At 47.6% G+C, this 18,080-nt stretch overlaps 2 protein-coding genes across 2 annotated transcripts; one reads left to right on the plus strand and one right to left on the minus strand.

Moving 5' to 3' along the window:
• The first annotated feature begins 8,836 nt into the window (after window positions 1-8,836).
• On the plus strand, window positions 8,837-10,741 carry LOC123402016 (purine-uracil permease NCS1-like). Its single transcript, XM_045095869.1, has one exon. The coding sequence runs from the start codon at window positions 8,932-8,934 to the stop codon at window positions 10,552-10,554; it is 1,623 nt and encodes a 540-aa protein (XP_044951804.1). The 5' UTR covers window positions 8,837-8,931; the 3' UTR covers window positions 10,555-10,741.
• A 444-nt stretch (window positions 10,742-11,185) lies between these two features.
• On the minus strand, window positions 11,186-16,700 carry LOC123402017 (transmembrane protein 208 homolog). Its single transcript, XM_045095870.1, has 5 exons — window positions 16,506-16,700; window positions 15,760-15,959; window positions 15,259-15,343; window positions 11,657-11,725; window positions 11,186-11,567 (listed from the first exon to the last, which is right to left on the minus strand). Exons 1-5 carry the CDS (start codon window positions 16,587-16,589, stop codon window positions 11,475-11,477), a joined length of 531 nt encoding a protein of 176 aa, XP_044951805.1. The 5' UTR covers window positions 16,590-16,700; the 3' UTR covers window positions 11,186-11,474.
• Between the last annotated feature and the right edge of the window lie 1,380 nt (window positions 16,701-18,080).

Genomic DNA, 18,080 nt, shown 5'->3' on the forward strand with positions numbered 1-18,080 from the left:
TCCCCAACCTCTCCCTCCTCCTTGCTGGATCAAGGTCCGGGAGACGTCACCGGGCTGCACGTGTGTTGAACGCAGAAGTGTCGTGGTTCGGCACTAGATCGGAATCACACCACGATCTGAATCGTCGCGAGTATGACTCCATCAACCGCGTTCTAGCAACGCTTCCGCTTAGCGATCTTCAAAGGTATGAAGATGCTCTCACCCCTCTCTCGTTGCTGGTCTCTCCATAGGAAGATCTGAATATGCGTAGGAAATTTTTTGAATTTATGCTACGTTACCCAACATGGAGATGTCAAGGCACTTTACCCCTTTATACTATGCACTATACCCAAGAAAATCAAAATTCTTGGAATGAAACATGAGCTTGTAATTGTTGTAGGGATGTAGGTTTGGCCAACAAGCACATCCAAATACACGAAGTGATTTTTAATCTGGTTTAGTGTGTAGGAGTCTCTCCATGGGAGTTTCACTATTAATAACATGACTAGGAAGTATATTAATAATGTGAACAACTATTAGAAATGCCTCATCCTATAATTGTAAGGGCATAGAGGCACCGGCTAGGAGAGCAAGGCCAACTTCAAATATGTGGCGATGCTTGCGTTCGACTGAGCCATTTTGTTGGTGAGCATGGGGCATGACACATGATGTGATATGCCCAAGGTTTGGAAGAGGGTATTCAACTTTTCGTATTCCCCTCCCCAATAGATTGTACAACAATGATCTTGCTATCAAATTTGTGTTCCACAAGAGCTTGGAAGTTGTGAAAAACTTGAAAAACATTGGATCAATGAAGCTTACATAATATGTATGTCTACCTATAGAGCTCGGGGCACGGCCCCAAACATCACAGAATATCAATTGCAAGGGTTTGGTAGGAACACTAATAGAGACGGGATTAGGTAATTGATGACTTTTAGCTCGTTGACAGGAATCACAAATAGTTTCGACATTGCGCTCACCAACATACATGAGCTTATTTTTCCGAAACAATTTTTCAACTAAAGCAAAAGAAGCATGTCCTAATCAATCGTGCCATCGGGTTGCCGAAAGTTTGACAGCACCAAAAACTCGTTAAATGAATCTTCTAAGCTCTGGAATCAACGGGTAGAGCCCTCGAACGCATCTACCTTGATAGAGAATTTTCCTCATTGCCTTATCCTTGATCAAAAAGAAGTAAGGATGAAATTCAAGAAAGACATGATTATCAATGGCAATTCGATGAATGGAAAGAAGATTTTTGTTGGCACTAGGAACATGTAATATTTTTCTAAGATGGATTTTTTGATGAGGGGTATTAATAATTGAGTGACCTATGTGACACATCCTTATACCTTCACCACTCGCAGGGTGGATTTGATCCTTGTTGCGGTACTTTTCTTTCATGGTCACCTTCTTGAGCTTGTTGGTGATGTGATTTGTGGCACCACTATCAACGTACAAGTTGGTGTTGATTCATAGGAGCCATCGACGGCGGCGCTACCTTTTCCTCATCTTGGGAGGATTCTTCATCGTCCTCGTAGCGATACCAGCAATCCTTGCCCGTGTGGCCATGTTTGTCGCAGATCTGGCAGCAAAGGGCGTCGGAGCGCAATCAGTTGGAGCCGCCGCCGCCATGATGACCGATGTTGTTGCCAAAAGAGGGACGACCACCGCGCGTGTTGGAGCCGTCGTTTCCACCGCGTGAGGATTTTCCCCAGTTGTGAGGTGATCCTCACTGGCGGGAGCCACCGTGGCCACGGTAGGCGGCGTTCATGGACGACTTGAAGCCACCCGAAGCCTGGTGAAGCGCCACCCATTGATTGAAGTTTCTCATCATGGAGAATACTTCGTCGAGGGTGACCGGCGTGATGCGGGCGTCGAGGGCGGAGAAAAGGGGCCGGTAGTCCATGTCCAGTCTGTTGAGGATGTACGAGTTGAGTTCATCGTCGGGAAGTGGTTTGCCGGTCGTGGCGAGTTCATCCGCGAGGCCACGCATCTGGGAGAAGAAGGTGGCGACGGATTGAGACCCCTTCTGCGCGCTCACCAGAGTCGTGCGGATGTTGTTGACGCGGCTCATGGATTGCAACAAGAACATGCCCGCTAGTGCCGCCCAGAGCGCGTGTGTCGTGGTGATAGCGGTCACCTGGACGAGCACCTCTTTAGAGAGGTTGTTGAGCAGGTACCCGAGGACCTGCTGGTCCTCCCAGACCAAAAGTGGGTGGAGAGGGTTCGGCTCGATTGTTTCCTTCCAGTCTTTGTCCTTGACGATGAGGGATTTGGCCGGCTCGGGTGTGGTGCCATCGGCATAGCCGAAAACACCGGCACCTCTCATCTGTGGAACGATTTGGGTTTTCCACAAGACGTACTGTGTGCGGGTAAGTCTCTCCGTAACCTGACCAGTGAGGATCGACTGGGAGGAGTTGGAGGAAGACATTGCTCGGGCACTAATCGAGATGGGAAAGCTAGATGCGGCGGAGGAGGAAGGTCTGACTACCATGTGCGAATAGCGGAAGTGTCTCACCACGTTAGAGGCACATCGTACGTGTTAATATAGCAGGGCCGCACATCCCTGATACGTGCATACAGTTGGATTACATCTTGAGGAGAAAGTTGAGGAGAAGATAGAGTTTAAGTTACATGAGATAAGATATCTTCTAACCAACTACCCTATACGCTCAAGGAATCTCAGCTACGTTACAATCCTGCCACGTACGGTTATGTCATCTTTAACAAGATCTTGGGTGCGCGTAGGAATTTTTTTGTTTCCCATGTAACGTTCCCCAACACCACCACACTAATCCTTGGCGGCGCCCTCCGTCTCTCTCTCTCTCTAGATCGTTTTATCTCCCGTTATGTCGCGGTAGCGCTTGACGAAGCCCTACCAAGATCACACCCCCACCACCGTCACCACGCCTTCATGTTGCTGGAGAACTCATCTACTACTTCGCATACGCTCGCTGGATCGAGGAGGTGGAAAGGCCATCGAGCTGTACGTGTGCTAAACGCGGAGGTGTCGTCCGTTCGACGATGTATCGAGACGTATCGTGATTGGATCATGAAAATATTCGACTACATCAACCGCGTTTTGTAACACTTTCGCTTAGCGATCTTCAAGGGTATGTAGATGCACTCCCCTCTCGTAGCTACACATCTCCACAGATAGATCTTGGGTGCGCATAGAAAAAAATCCATGCAACGTTTCCCAAAACGTAGCCATGCATGAGAGATGAAGGGGAATGGGGCGAGATTTTTGGGATAGACGGAGAGGAGAAAATTATGGGGATATGTGAAGGTGGGGGCATGGTAATCAGACGCTTTGAACTGATTTTTTTCAATGAAGTCTCACTCGTGTGATTAACGATGGAAAATTTACCCACAGGTACCGTACCCGCATGGAAAGATTATGGACACACTTTTATGTCCATGGGTAGTACACATACCCTACCCATTAAGTCGTGGGTAGGGTACAGTTATAGCCTTGTACCCGTGGGTATACCCGTACCCCACCCACTTGTGAACTAACGTGAAGTTATCACCAATTAATCACTAATTTGTCATGTGACTCGTCTATTCCTATTGCCTTATGAGTATGTTGTGATTTTTAAATTTTGATAATGGTCATGTACTCATCTATTTTTTGACAGTGTGATCATTTCATTCATCAAAGAATAGAGAGGTCCTTTACGATTAGAGATGTAATGAAACTAGGGGGGTCATTATCCCAAGTACTAGAGGTTCTAGTTTTATAAGCTTCCTTTGCTAAGGCATCAGCTACCTGATTAGCTTCCCGTTTACATAGACCAAATTGTATCTGCCCAAACTCGCTGGCAATCTGCCCACACTCGAAGATAGTTGCATATTGAGCTCCTATGAAACCAACCGAATCCTGAACTGCTTCAATCACCAGCTGACAGTCAGATTCAGCTTCTAGTTTCGAACATCCAATATGAGCTGCGAGAATGAGCCCATTCCGAAGGGCTAGTGACTCGGCCGATGCAGCATCAGAAACATTTGGGATGTACTGTGTTGCTGCTGCTATGAAATGTCCCCATTCATCTCTAATGATTGCTCCTGTTGCCCCAGCACTATCCTCTTCAACGAATGATGCATCCACATTTACTTTCAGAAAATCATGTCTGGGCTTAACCCATCTATGCTCTTCTTTTGTTCTTTCAACCCTTCTATCAGATGCATGCCAGAAGTTGGTAGTCAAAGCTTTGATCGTCATTGCAGCTCTCCCTACAGGCTGAATGTGTTCCCCTTTTTTTTAGCTGTCTTCGTTGCCACCATAGGTACCATGCCTCCACCTCAACAAGTTCAGGGAACGGCAAGTCTGCCGAGGCAGTAACTTCTGGTTTATCAAACAGCAGTTGTTCCATATTAACTGAACCCGATCTATCCCTGCAGGTTGCTTTCCTGATATTGTCCAACAAACCCAACTCCTTCCATATCTCTTTGACCCGTTTGCAAGTGAATAGGCAGTGCTAGATATCTTCAGCCCCCTGGTTACAGTTTAGACAATGTGCCTGTGTTGCAATATGCCGATTGGTAAGAACACCCATACATGGGAGGATACCATGCAAGACTTTCCATATGAAGTGTTAAACTTCCCCGGGACTTTAAGCTTCCAAAGACCACCCCAAGCTTCATTAACTTGCATACTACCTTGACCATTACTTGCATGTAGCTTCTGTCCAAATTTGTGTTCCCATGCTCTATGGTATGCAGATCTGACAGAGAAGGTGCCAGATTTGTTGTAATGCCATGCCACAAAATCATCCAGTCCATGCACATTTAGTGGAATCTGTAAGATGCGATGTGCATCAACGGGGAAGAAGTTGTCATAGATCAATTCTTCGTCCAGTGTCCAGTATAAGGATCAATGAGCTCCTCCACTTTTGATAGTAACATACGTCCTCTGGGTGTTATAACCTTTCGGTTGTTACTTGTAGGGATCCAAGGGTCTGTCCATATATTTATGTACTGTCCTGTACCAACTCTCCAGATACACCCCCTTTTAAAGGTTTGAATTCCCGCCACAATGCTCTGCCAGGTGTATGAAGAGCCATTCTTTGGACCAGCCTTCAACAAATCACCATCTGGGAAATATTTTGCGCCAAGAACACGAGCACACAAAGATTCTGGGTTTTGGATTAGGCGCCAACACTGCTTTGCTAACATAGCAAGGTTAAAGCTATGCAGGTCCCTAAACCCAAGTCCTCCCATCCTCTTTGGAACACACATCTTCCACCACGCCATCCAGTGCATTTTCTTTTTCAGCTCATCATCTCCCCACCAGAAGCCCACAATTTCATCTGTTATAGCCTTGCAAATGTTCATCGGTAGGTTAAAAACTGACATGGCATAAGATGGAATTGCTTGTGCCACTGCCTTGATTAAGATCTCTTTACCTCCCAATGATAGGAGTTTTTCTTTCCATCCCTTTAGTTTCTGGCATACTCTATCAACAAGATGCTGGAAGCAGTCACTTCTATCAACTCCAACCATTGCTGGTAAACCGAGATACTTGTCACTTAAAGCCTCAGTTAATATATCCAGTGTACCACAGATGCTTTCTCTCACTGCAACTGTTGTATTGGGACTAAAGAAGATACTGGATTTTCCCGTGGATACCATCTGGCCAGAGCTTTGGCAATACATATCAAGTACCTTTTTCAATGTGAGAGCACTTTCCTGATTTGCCTTCATTAAAATTAATGAATCATCTGCAAACAGCAAATGTGAAACGGAAGGTGCATTTATACACACTTTCACTCCTTCGAGACCCCCATTTTCTTCTTCTTGCAAGAGCATACTAGATAAGCCTTCACAGCAAATTAGAAATAGATACGGGGATAATGGATCCCCTTGTCTTAAACCCCGGGTTGGTATCAGTTCCTCTATTTCATCACCATTTACTCTGATTTTGTACAGTACTGAAGACATACATTCCATCATTAACTCCACCCAGTGCTCATGAAAGCCCATTTGTTGCATCATTGATTCCAAGAATCCCCATTCAACCCTGTCATATGCCTTGTGCATATCCAATTTGACAGCACATAATCGAGCAGATCCATGTGTTTTTTCTTTATGGCATGAAAGCATTCATATGCCACAAGAACATTATCAGTGATAAGTCTCCCAGGAACAAACGCACTCTGTGTTGGTGAAATGACTTCTGGAAGAATCTTTTTCAGCCTATTAGCCAGCATCTTAGATATGATCTTATAAACAACATTACAAAGGCTTATAGGACGATACTGCATAATTGATTCCGGTACCTGAACCTTCGGAATAAGAACAATGTTTGTAGAGTTCCAGCCTTCAGGAATTCTTCTGGAGTTAACATCTTCAAGAACTTCTTTGGTTAGTTCCTCCCCGATGATGTGCCAAAAACGCTTAAAGAAAATAGCATGTAATCCATCCGGCCCGGGGGCCTTTAGATCACCAATCTGGAATAAAGCTTGTTTGACTTTTGTGGCAGTGTATGGGGCTATGAGAATATCATTCATCTCTTGAGAAACTGTCCTTCTAACTGATGCGAACAACGTCGGGTCGGGCATGCCTGCTTCACTAGAGAACAAGCTCGCAAAATAATCATAAACCAGAGGTTTTATGTTATCGTTACCTTCTACCCAATCATTGCTATCGTTCTTTAAGCGCTTAATGATGTTCCTTTTCCGCCTGGCAGAAGCGAAATTGTGGAAGAAAGAGGTGTTGCGGTCTCCATGCCACAGCCAATTTTCTCTCCCTCTCTGTACCCAGAACATCTCTTCCTGTTCCAACAGGTTTTCAATCTTGACTGTGAGCTCTTCCATTTTCATTCTGTTCTCTATCGAAGACGGTTTGCGCGCAAAACTTTTGAATTCCCGTTGGGCCTTCCTGATCCGGGCTCTAGGCCCTTTGAGCACTTTTCTATCCCATACATGTAATTCTTTATGCACAAGGCCTAGTTTCTCTTTTGACTTTGGGCATAGCCCATTCTGCATGGCCTTCTGCCAAGCACATCGGACAATGTCCTCTACCACCTCCTCACTTAGCCATCTTGCTTCAAATTTCATGTGTCTATTATTGGTTTTTTGGATATTTGCCAGGTGTTCTGTATCTAACAGAATAGGCCGATGATCAGATTTCCCTAGCTCAAGGTTTCGGAGCCCAGCGAAGGGATACATCTGCGTCCACATGCCATTACAAACTGCTCGGTCTAGTCTCTCCTTTAATCCAGCTCGAAACCAAGTAAACTGATCTCCCTCATAACCCATATCCTCACGCGAGCAGTCCACCAGAGCATCCTGAAATGCTTTCATTCTTGCTCGTGGTCTAGGGGCACCACCCTCCTTCTCCGAAGACACTAATATCTCATTAAAATCCCCCAACACAACCCACGGGCCATTGCCTCGGCTGTGTAGATCTCGCAGAGTGTTGTAAGTCCTCTCTTTTTGGTCCCAACTAGGTTCCCCATAGATCCCAGTTAGGCGCGAGAGGTTCCCATTATCCTCCTCAATATCAACATCGATGAAATCAGAAGTCGTAGTCTGGGAGTAGATCCTCACCTCCTTCTTCCAGACTAGCATTAGACCTCCACTTCATCCATTGGTAGGAGCCACCAGGCTGTGGTCCAGCTTAAGTTTTCTCATCATATTTTCTGCCTTGTCAACATCCAAATGTGTTTCAGACAGAAACAACACATCTGGGTTGTGCTGCCTCTGGACATCCAGAAGCGAGCGCACTGCCGGGCCTCCTAAGAGTCCACGGCAGTTCCAGCTTAAGATTTTCATGATGTCCGGTCAGCCTCCATATTAGAGGCCGCCGATATTTTATCATCTAGGGATTGTACGACTTCCAGACCATCAATTCTCAGTTTCTTCTTATTCATAGATTTCTGCGGTGTGTTGACCTCCTTGCCTCCCGACGAGCTAGCTGAAATATCACTTCCTATGTTGCCGTCAAACTGATCAACTCTCCGTGCCACCAAGTCAGGTCCTGTCAGTAAAGGAACTCTAGACTCCTTTGGTTTCTGCACCAGATATGTAGCATTCCTTTTCCCTAACAGAGTAGACGGTCATGTACTCATCTACGTGTTATTGAGATGAGATAATTCATTTTTGCGTTGAATGTGCTATCAACGAGTAAAAAATTATGAACAACTTATGTACTAGTATTTCTACCGGTTGGGTATCCAATGAGCATGGGATGGGTAACCATCGGGTATGGATATGAGTAAAGTTTTATATCGATGGATACGAATATGGATAGAATTTTATACCCACTAAATACACGGGTACAGATATGATATTGATTTAACCTGCACATATCCTATCATTGTCATCCTTACGAGTTACGTGTGATGGTGAAAAATTAACATACGTGTGATAGGAAGTGTTTACCTATATGGTACACTCATAGTCGTAGGTTGTGTCACAACCCTCTACTTTACTCCGCTATAATCAATGCTCAAGTTGAGCGCTCGGTCCAATTATGCGTCGATGGCAGTTTGGACGAGATGATCTCCTGAACTAAAACTGGCCTATCACCACATGACCCTAACATGCAGTTGACGGAGCGCCCAAATTACCACCAAACACCCCCAGATCCCCCTCCCCATCTCGCTATCATCGGGCGTCACCTTCCCGCTCACTTCCTCCGCTGCATCTAAACAAGTGTTTAATATTGTGGAGCTGATCAATCTACCGCCGTCCATTCCTCATCGAACGGTTCAGCTCACTCTGAGACATCGAGGATCCATGGCAACCGAGCACCAACGGAATCTGATCTCGCTGTCGAAGGTGGTGGGGCCGGCTGCACAGTGAGACGTGGTGCAACCAGCCGAGCAACAAGATCCCCTATCCTATCATATGACGCCTTCCAACCCAAAGCTCCAACAAGTCAAGGACCTCTCCGTGAGCCCGTCTGTCCGCCCTCATCTTCCCTGCTCCTCCGGCGACCATGGCCGTGTCCATGGCGATGTCCAGAGCTCTGGCCGTGCGCCAGCCGAACCATTTTCGCCACCGCCTCGTGTCGACGAGCTCCCAGCAGGCGTCACCGCCGCGGCTGCCTCTAACATCCCCTCGCAGGCCAAGCCTCGCGCTATCCGCGCGCCCGCGGATGCTGCCGGCGAGACCCAGGCTCTCGGCAAGCGAATCGGACCTCTCCCCGACGCCGCCCTCGGAGCGCACCATGACGGCCTGGGACCTGGCAAGCCTCTGGATCGGCCTCGTGGTCGGCGTGCCGTCCTACTACCTCGCCGGCAGCCTCGTCGACCTCGGCATGTCCGCGCTCCAGGGCGTCGCCACCGTCGCCTTGGCCAACCTCGTCGTCCTCGTCTGCCTCGTGCTCACGGCCGCGCCGGCGGTCACGCACGGGCTGCCGTTCCCGGTGCTCGCGCGCGCCACGTTCGGCGTGCGCGGGGCGCACGTCCCGGCCGTCATCCGCGCCCTCGTCGGCTGCGGGTGGTTCGGCATCGAGTCGTGGATCGGGGGCCGCGCCGTCTTCCTTCTGCTGCCATCAGCTCTCAAGTCGTACCAGCCGCTGCTCACGCCGGTGCCCGGCCTCGGCGCGGCGCCGCTCGAGTTCGCCTGCTTCCTGGCCTTCTGGGCCGCGCAGCTCGGCGTCATCATGAACGGCATGGAGGGCATCCGCAAGCTCGAGAGGTACTCGGCGCCGGTGCTCATCGTGCTCACCTCCGCGCTGCTCACCTGGGCATACGTGTCCGCCGGCGGCTTCGGGCGCATCCTCTCGCTGCCTCCCAGACTGACGGGCGCCGAGTTCTGGAAGGTGTTCTTCCCGGCGCTCACGGCGAACATTGGCTTCTGGGCCACGGTGGCCATCAACATACCGGACTTTGCGCGGTACGCGCGCAGCCAAGCGGACCAGGTGCTCGGCCAGGCAGGGCTGCCGGTGTTCATGGGCATGTTCACCTTCGCGGGGCTCGCCGTGACCTCCTCCACGGAGGCCATATTCGGCCACATCATCTCCGACCCAATCGAGCTCCTCGGGCGCATCGGCGGGCCGGCGACGACGGTCCTCGCCATCTTCGGCATCAGCCTCGCGACCATCACAACCAACATCGCCGCCAACGTCGTCGCGCCGGCGAACGCGTTCGTCAGCATGAGCCCGCGGAGGTTCACGTTCGCGCAGGGGGCGCTCATCACCGCGTTGCTCGGCATCGCCTGCCAGCCATGGCGGCTGCTCAGCTCCAGCGAGAGCTTCGTCTACACCTGGCTGCTGGGCTACTCGGCGCTCATGGGCCCCATCGGAGGGGTCATCCTCGCCGACCACTACATTGTGAGGCGCACCGCCTTGGACGTCGACGCGCTCTACTCGGAGGACAGGGAGAGCCCCTACTATTTCCAGGGTGGTTTCAACGTCGCCGCCATGGTGGCCATGGTGGCCGGAGTTGCGCCTATCATGCCAGGATTTCTTCACAAGGTTGGCGTTCTGCCGAGTGTCTCCAGTGCACTTGTCGCAGCCTACAACAATGCCTGGTTTGTGAGCTTTTTCGTCGCCGGCACCCTCTACTGTCTGCTCTGTCGCCGGAGAGGCGGTGAAGTGAAATACCAAAGCAGTTGATGCTAAAGTGGGCTTACAGGAAACCTTTGGAATTTGAAAGAGGGTTTCTGAATGGCACGCTGAAGAAAATAAGGCGTACGTAACACATTCACAGTTCTTGCCCAAAATGAAATCGAGTGGAGCTTCCATGCGGTTTGTAAAGTACTCCATGTGTTCATAAATATAAGATGTTTAAACTTTTTCTGTATCGGATGTATATAAACACATATTAGTTTGTTTGTTGATTCATTTCAGTCTGTACGTAGCTCATATTAAAATATCCAAAACACCTTACCTATACTTGTGAACAGAGGAAGTAGTAAATTGTACTCCCTTCCTTCGGAATTAGAAATGGATAAAAATGGATGGATCTAGAACTAAAATACGTCTAGATACATACATTTCTCCGACAAGTATTTTTGGACGGAAGGAGTATGTAAGAAACTTAAAAACAGAATTATCACTATCCGTGATGCAATATACGGAGTATCTCTAAGAATCAGGCCTCAATTTAGTTCGAGAAGTTGTGTTTTCACTCTTTTCTTATGCAATGGAAGTGAACTGCTTTCTAATGAAAATTTTAGCTACCACAAAGGCGACATATGCAGTTCGTAACAAAGACAAGCTCGAAGCCTCGAAATGACAGATGCTCTAGCCAAGAAAGGGAGAAAACTCAGTTTGTCACTAAGATGTCTGGTTATCATGCCTCATTGTTGGTTTACATAGCTTGGAGCAGAAGGGTCAGGAAATATACAAATACCAATGCTGGTATTCATAACTTAAAGATTAGTTGACATTTGTGCTAGCTGCCGGATCAAATGATGCATGAATCATAGCATTCATGTTAGCGAACTCGCCAACAGCTTGCACTCTAGTTGAACAGCTAGGATATGAGAAACCAACCAACCCTCTTCCAAGGAATAGGGAATGTATGTGCCATATCAGCGGGTCCTGGTTTTGACCATCTTCCCTCTAGACGCCTTTTTCTCCATTTTCTCCCTTTTCTTTCGAGACTTCTCATCTTCGACTTCACCCTGAAAATAGGAGGTACAATACTTATGTGTCATTTCCAAACAACCCTGAATGGTAACAATTGCTAACATTGGTATGTGGTCTAGTTTACCTCTGAACCACCACTGAAGAATGTTCCTTTCAACAGGAAAAAAATCTTGTATCCACCAAAAGCTGGTATCTGCATATAGGTATGCATATAGATAATAAGCAATATAATCAGAAGTTGACGATATTATGGAACCCTCTTGGTAGTGTCTACAACTCTTGAGCATAGAGTAAATACTACCCTCTCCATCCCAAAATAAGTGTCACTGATTTAGTACAAAGTTAGTACTAAATCAGTGTCACTTATTTTGGGACGGAGGGAGTATATTCTAAATGGGTTTTCTCACTCAAGTTTTTTTCCCTGTTGTTATACAAAGCACTTGCAAATTTGGTGCAAAATATGACCATATGTATTCCACGCAAAACAAAGTGGCACAATTTGGATAACAAATTACCGCATTGGCTATTCAAACTGCACTGCTATTTTTTTTTACAGAAATGCATATTCTCGGACAAAAAATTCAAGTATATATAAATAATAGCATGAAGTATACCCATTATTTAAAAAAATCGAAATGTTGTAGAGTGGGAAAATTGCATTTTGAGTGTGAAAACACAAATAATAAAAATAACTAGTAGGATGTCTATTTAGTGAAGAAATACTAAAGCCTTCTTTACCCAGAGATGTAAGTTGTTTGCAAGTGTGGAGATATATGTAGAACAAAACTTGCAACATGTACCGATAGGTGATGGTAATTTACATTGATCGATGTAACAGCTTGGTTATTTGGGCTGGCCACATACCATGTAACCAACCACTTGCATTTTTCAGAGATCATGCGAAATGGTTAATGCATGGTTGGTTCCCTTGAAACCCTTGGCAATATACATGCATACACCCAATAATGGGCTGCGGTTGGACCAAATTTTAATTGGACACTCCCCCCTTCGCTACCGCGCCGCCGCAGGGGGCGACGGCGGCGGGACTGTCTCGTCTCCTCGATGGGGGCCTTCGACGCGGGTCGGGGCGGACACCTTGGATGCGGCACCGCGACAACGCGTCGGAGCTAGTCGGCGTCGTGGCGGCGGCATGACCGGCTCCGCAGAGGTGACATGTTGGGGGTTCGGATCGCCGGCTATGGCTGGATCACATCTGGCCTTGCGCGGTGCAGGCCAAGGACGTTATGGGCCGCGGGCGGCAGGCTCCGCCATGCCGTCGGTTGATGGAGTGGGTGGCGCAAGAGTGGTGGATGCTCCTCCCTCCTCTGCTTGGCACTGGTGCGGGATGGATCAATGAGTTGGACAATTCCCAATGTTGTCCACCATTGAGGGATGACCTCGTCTCCTGTGTGTGTGGGGGGGGGGCAAGGCGAGGTGGTGGGGGTCAGATTTGGTCGGTCAGGGAGGGGCTCGGATCTGGGGGCGTCCAGGGGTGGGGAAAGAGGTGCTTTCCTGCCCGCTTCTTTGGTCGTCATGGCTACTAGACTGAGCGGGTTTGGAGTTGGGGCCTTGGGCGTCACTGCAGCGGCCCTAGAGGTGGGAGTCGCGATGCCCGTTGGCGGAGCTCGCAGCTTGGGTGTCGCTTGGCTCCCATTGTCGTGCGGACGGCATGGTGGTCAATGCTCGATGATCGGAGGTGGTGGTCCCGCGAGCGTCTCGTGGCTTTCTGTTCTACATGTCGGAGGCAAAGGGGGCATGCCGGGGTGAAAACCCTCTCTGGCTCTGCCAGACCAACGACGCCAGAGCCTATGGGCGTCGTCCCGGCTCCTCTTCGGCCTTCTCGTTGCTCCGGGGGAAACCTCGATCTCTGGATCAGGCGGTGGCAGTGCAATGGTATCGTGCCCTTCCTCAAGGCACCGCCTTGGCGCACTCGGATCGTCGGGCACAGATGCATTAGCTATTCTTAAACACACATGTATCGTGCCTTAAGTGTGTGTGTGTTGTGGTGTTGAGTTGTATGGGTGTTTGGATGTTGGTCATTGCTTTATGTATAAAGCGGGGCGCGAGCCTTTTTGGTAATTCTAACTGGACTGGGTTGTGAAAATCTTTCACTTCAGTTGCCACACATTGCAACACTTGTTGCAAACTTGACTAAACAATCCTAAGAATGAAACAGTAGTTGAAGCTAAAGTCATGAGAAGTGCACCGATGGACACAGCATCGACGGTGCGCGTCCCTTCGCGATTCACAGCAACACAACGTGCTAGTTAGAGTATAGCGGGGCATTGGATTTCAGTTTGCGTCGTATATCCATATTCAAAGGACCACGACTGGCATCACCTCTTGACACAAGAAAGCTACGCAGTATGCACTTCAGACGCGAGCGAGGATGAAACACGACCATACGGACCGGACCATGTAAACGAGAGACCGTATTCTTGCGCTAGCGTGGGAGCTCTCAAGGCAGCGCCGGCGCCAGGTAAACGCGAAGCCGCTGCCGGCCTGATCTCCCAGCCCAGGCCATCCCCACGTCGTCAGAGATCAGATCCGGCGTCCGTGTTACGCACTCTCTCCGTCCCCCATCCGCCTGCAGTTGGCCGCCTCGATGCCGTTTGGGGGCGGATGAAGCCCGGCGCACTGCTCTCTCTGACAGCGGCCATGCCAGCTCCGCCACCCACCGCTGCCCCGGCTGCGCCCTAGTCGCGGCCCCACAGCCAGCTCTCTCTGGTGACGGCCACCGCTGCTCCGCCGTCGGACATGGCACCCTCAGCTGTAACCGGGATGGCACTCCACAAGTAAGCAACGACATCTGCGACGTTCATGGCACCCCCGCCTCCACTGCTGCTGCAGTGGCCGTGTAGTCAATTTAACTATCAAAATTCACATAGTGTTATGCATCAATCACCGAGAACTGCAGAGCGAGGCGTGCACTGGCGCCCTTGGCAGTGGCCGTGCGGTCAAAAAGCACATCAACAGTGTGTCAGAACAGCAGCTTCCACACGCAATCGTTCTGCACGCATGGTCCTTTTGCGTTAGTTCTGTACCCAGCTAACTGACATGAACACTGTATTCGCAAGTAGGACCGATGTATGCCGCTCTTTTGCATTTCAAAAGAGTTTAATGCACGGATCATCTCCCCTGGACGTGCGGCTGGATAGCTGCGTTCAGCTGCCGCTGCGTCCAGGATGTCCGCTCTCCTAAAGTCATATGCAACAATCAAATGATCATGGTACATACTGAGAATGTGTTAAATTTAGTGATTTTGTTAGGATGATAATGATAATACGCATTCTAATTTCACCGCAGTGATGCAAAACAATTGCCGTCTGTCTAAAAAGGGGATCTAGAATGAGAAATTATTTCAATCCAAGGTCCATGTTGTAAGATACTACTCCCTCCGACTCCAAAAAGAGAGCATGCACACTTTTCAAGATTTAACTTTGACCATCAATTAGACCAATAATATACAAGTCATGTAACTTAATGGCATAATGACAAATGACCCACATTTTACTGGTTAAATTCACGCCAAACTTGAATCTCGAAAAGCGTGTCCGCCTTCTTTTTGGAGTCAGAGGGAGTACACAATAAGCAGGTTTTTGTACCTTACATTTAATATGATGTTTATTAAGAAAAAGGCACCTTAGGGTGATTTTAGCAGGACAGCAATGAATCGCTATGGTAAACAAGAATACAGTATAAAGTCCCAGGTCGTGTGTATCTTACCACTAGATATGTCCACCAAAATTTTCCAGAAATAATGGACGTCAGCTGCACAAACGCAGTGATGTATATCACATCTTCTATATATCTGCAGGAAAAGATGCAGAAAACAGTTTGTAACTGGATTATAAGAAAGAAAAGAAGCACCACATATACAAGTTGACATAATCCTCCAGTAGAAAAATAGCAATTTCTCAACTTCTCTTTTTTTTCAACTATAATTTTCAAATGTTCATGACTTAGTTAGTTAGTATGGCCCATGCTAGTAACTTTTAACAAAACTCGCTAGTCTGGCCCTCTATGTTTTAGTTATCAATGTACATTTAAAGTTGGTACTGTAAATTATTTCTAAGGAAGCTGACAGCCATAGACTATGTAGTCCTCTAATCAGTGATTTGTCATCAACTAGGATGATCAAAAGCTAATAATTACTCCCTTTATAAACTAATATAAGATCTTTTAGATCACTAAAGTAGGAGTACATTGTATCATGCAGTTCCTTACTCGGAAATCCCACCAGTGGCCATGTCATAACCCGAACTCAGAAGTTCACGATTGTCCGCATCAGAATATTCTGCCTTTGTCATACTAGCGAGTTGCTTGTATGAAAGAAAATATGCAGCAGATGTCACCACGAGGCCAATCCAATGCTTCCAGGTGAAAGAAGAATGCATTACGGCCATCCTCACTACTATGTAAATAACCTGCAAAGAAGCAAAAAATTACACATGAACAAAGAACTAGCGCTCGAACTCAAAATGGCTAAATATTTCAGATGGTCAGCAAAAATATATAATCAGATTAGATGATGGCATACTTCCAGAAATACACCTTGTAGCTCTTACATGTGGTTCAACAAATGCAGTTCACAGAAGGAGGCTAAAAAGTCTAGACATGCCATTAAACAAAACTAAACAAGGCAGCCGAGGAGATTCCTTGAATAAAATTAAGCCATATCAGCAGGGCGCTCCTCCCTCCTACTGGATTGCTCCTTCCCAATGCCCCATCGCCTTCGAAAAAGAGACGGAATGGACACTGACTACTACTCCAGAGTCCAGACTACAGACGATTGCTCCAGGCCAGATGAGCTAATCTGATTCTAAGTAGGCTTCATCGGAATCACTACGACAAGCTCAAAATCACTGGAGCTCCATCAAATATAAAGTATCCAGCAGCAATGATCTACGAAAGTCCCAAGTAATTCACGGATCTGAGGGGGGCGGAAGGGAGAATCGAAGGGGACCGCTCACGTTGGACACGAGGATTATGCGCCAGAGGAGGTCCATGCGCCTCCTGTTCCTCTCCACAATCTTCTTCGATCCCTGGTTCGCCATGGCCGCGCTGCACGAGATCCTTCCCTTCTCTCTCCCTCGTCGTCGTTGGGGTTTCTCTCTTCCGGTGTGTAGTTTCTCTGTTCAGTTAGTCTTCGATAAGAACAAGAATAAGAACTAGGGAACTGGGCTGACTCCCGTCCCTTCTAACTGGGCTTGGATCCACCTGGGCTTTTCGGCCCGTACATAGCCGAGTACTACTATTGCAGTATCTAAATGCGGCACACCAACCCCTAAACAAAATGTAAATGCGGCACACCGGCATCCTTTGTCGTTAGGGTTATCATCCTTTCAACGAATATCAAGCCGATGTCGTGATCTCGTCTCCCATGTCGCCCTCCCCTTGTATCCTGGTTCGGACTGATCAAGGGATGATCCTGGATCGTTGCCTCGTCTTGGCTAGATAATTTGGAGGCAAGTGTGTTTAGGGATCGTGAGCCTTGGATACTATTTTTTTGGTAGGCTTGATAATGAATGGAAAAGCTTCTGAGTCTAGGTACCGTATCCAGTGGGGTTGAAGTTATGATGAAAGAGCTCAAGTGAAGGAAGAGGATGTCGACAATGTAATCTTCGAGCAACCGAAATCCATCGGATGAACGGTCGTAGCAAGGGTGCACATGGTAAAGCCTTACAATCAGTTCTTTTTTTAATAATATCCAAGTGACTTAGGATCTCGTTATGGAAGTGGAAATCCACCTCCTGAAGACAACATGTACACAATGCCATTGAGGAATTGGAAGAGTGTCATGGATGAAGGTTCATGGAGTTACCGAGGCAATGCCATGGTGATGGATTCCTACAGGGGTTTTAGATTCAGATCCATGGTTTACCATATAACTTTGTAACGATGCCCAACTCTTTAGTAGGGACATTAGGGGAGTCTGTGTATGTCGAACCAAAGTCTCATGATTTAGAAGGAAAAAAATAGTACGTGTGTTAAGATACATGTCCATAATAAACCATTGAAGAATGCAGTGTTAATGGTGAAGGATAGCAAGCGCTAGAACTTCCATGTCAAGTATGAACTTGTGCTGGATAGATGTGTTGTATGCAGTCACCTAGGCCATCCCTAGAAGGAACATGGTGAAGGCTTGTACGTCTTAAATGCATCTGTAATTTTTTCTTGATTCACACTATAATTATATCATTTTGGTTTAGTTTTATTAGTTTCTAGACTAACCTATTAATTCAGTGTTCCGTGTGAGTTGTTATTTTCTGTTGCTTTTGGACTACTCGGAAAATTAATTTTACGAGGACTGAAAAATCAGAAAAAAATATGACATGAAGTTTCAAGTACAAAAGGTTTCAAGAATTCAGGAGAATCTATTCTCATGCGGGCGGCTCGAATGGCAGAGGAGAAGGACCGCCCCGTCACATGTATCGCCTCAACATGTCCTGAATGTACCATTCTTTCACACTTCCTAGATTCCCTTATTGGAATGTTGCGGGCGATTCAGGTATTGCTCTTGTTGCTTCAATTGGATCCCCTCTCCT

The sequence above is a fragment of the Hordeum vulgare genome, chromosome 6H, assembly GCF_904849725.1.
Source record: "Hordeum vulgare subsp. vulgare chromosome 6H, MorexV3_pseudomolecules_assembly, whole genome shotgun sequence".
Taxonomy (NCBI): domain Eukaryota; kingdom Viridiplantae; phylum Streptophyta; class Magnoliopsida; order Poales; family Poaceae; genus Hordeum; species Hordeum vulgare.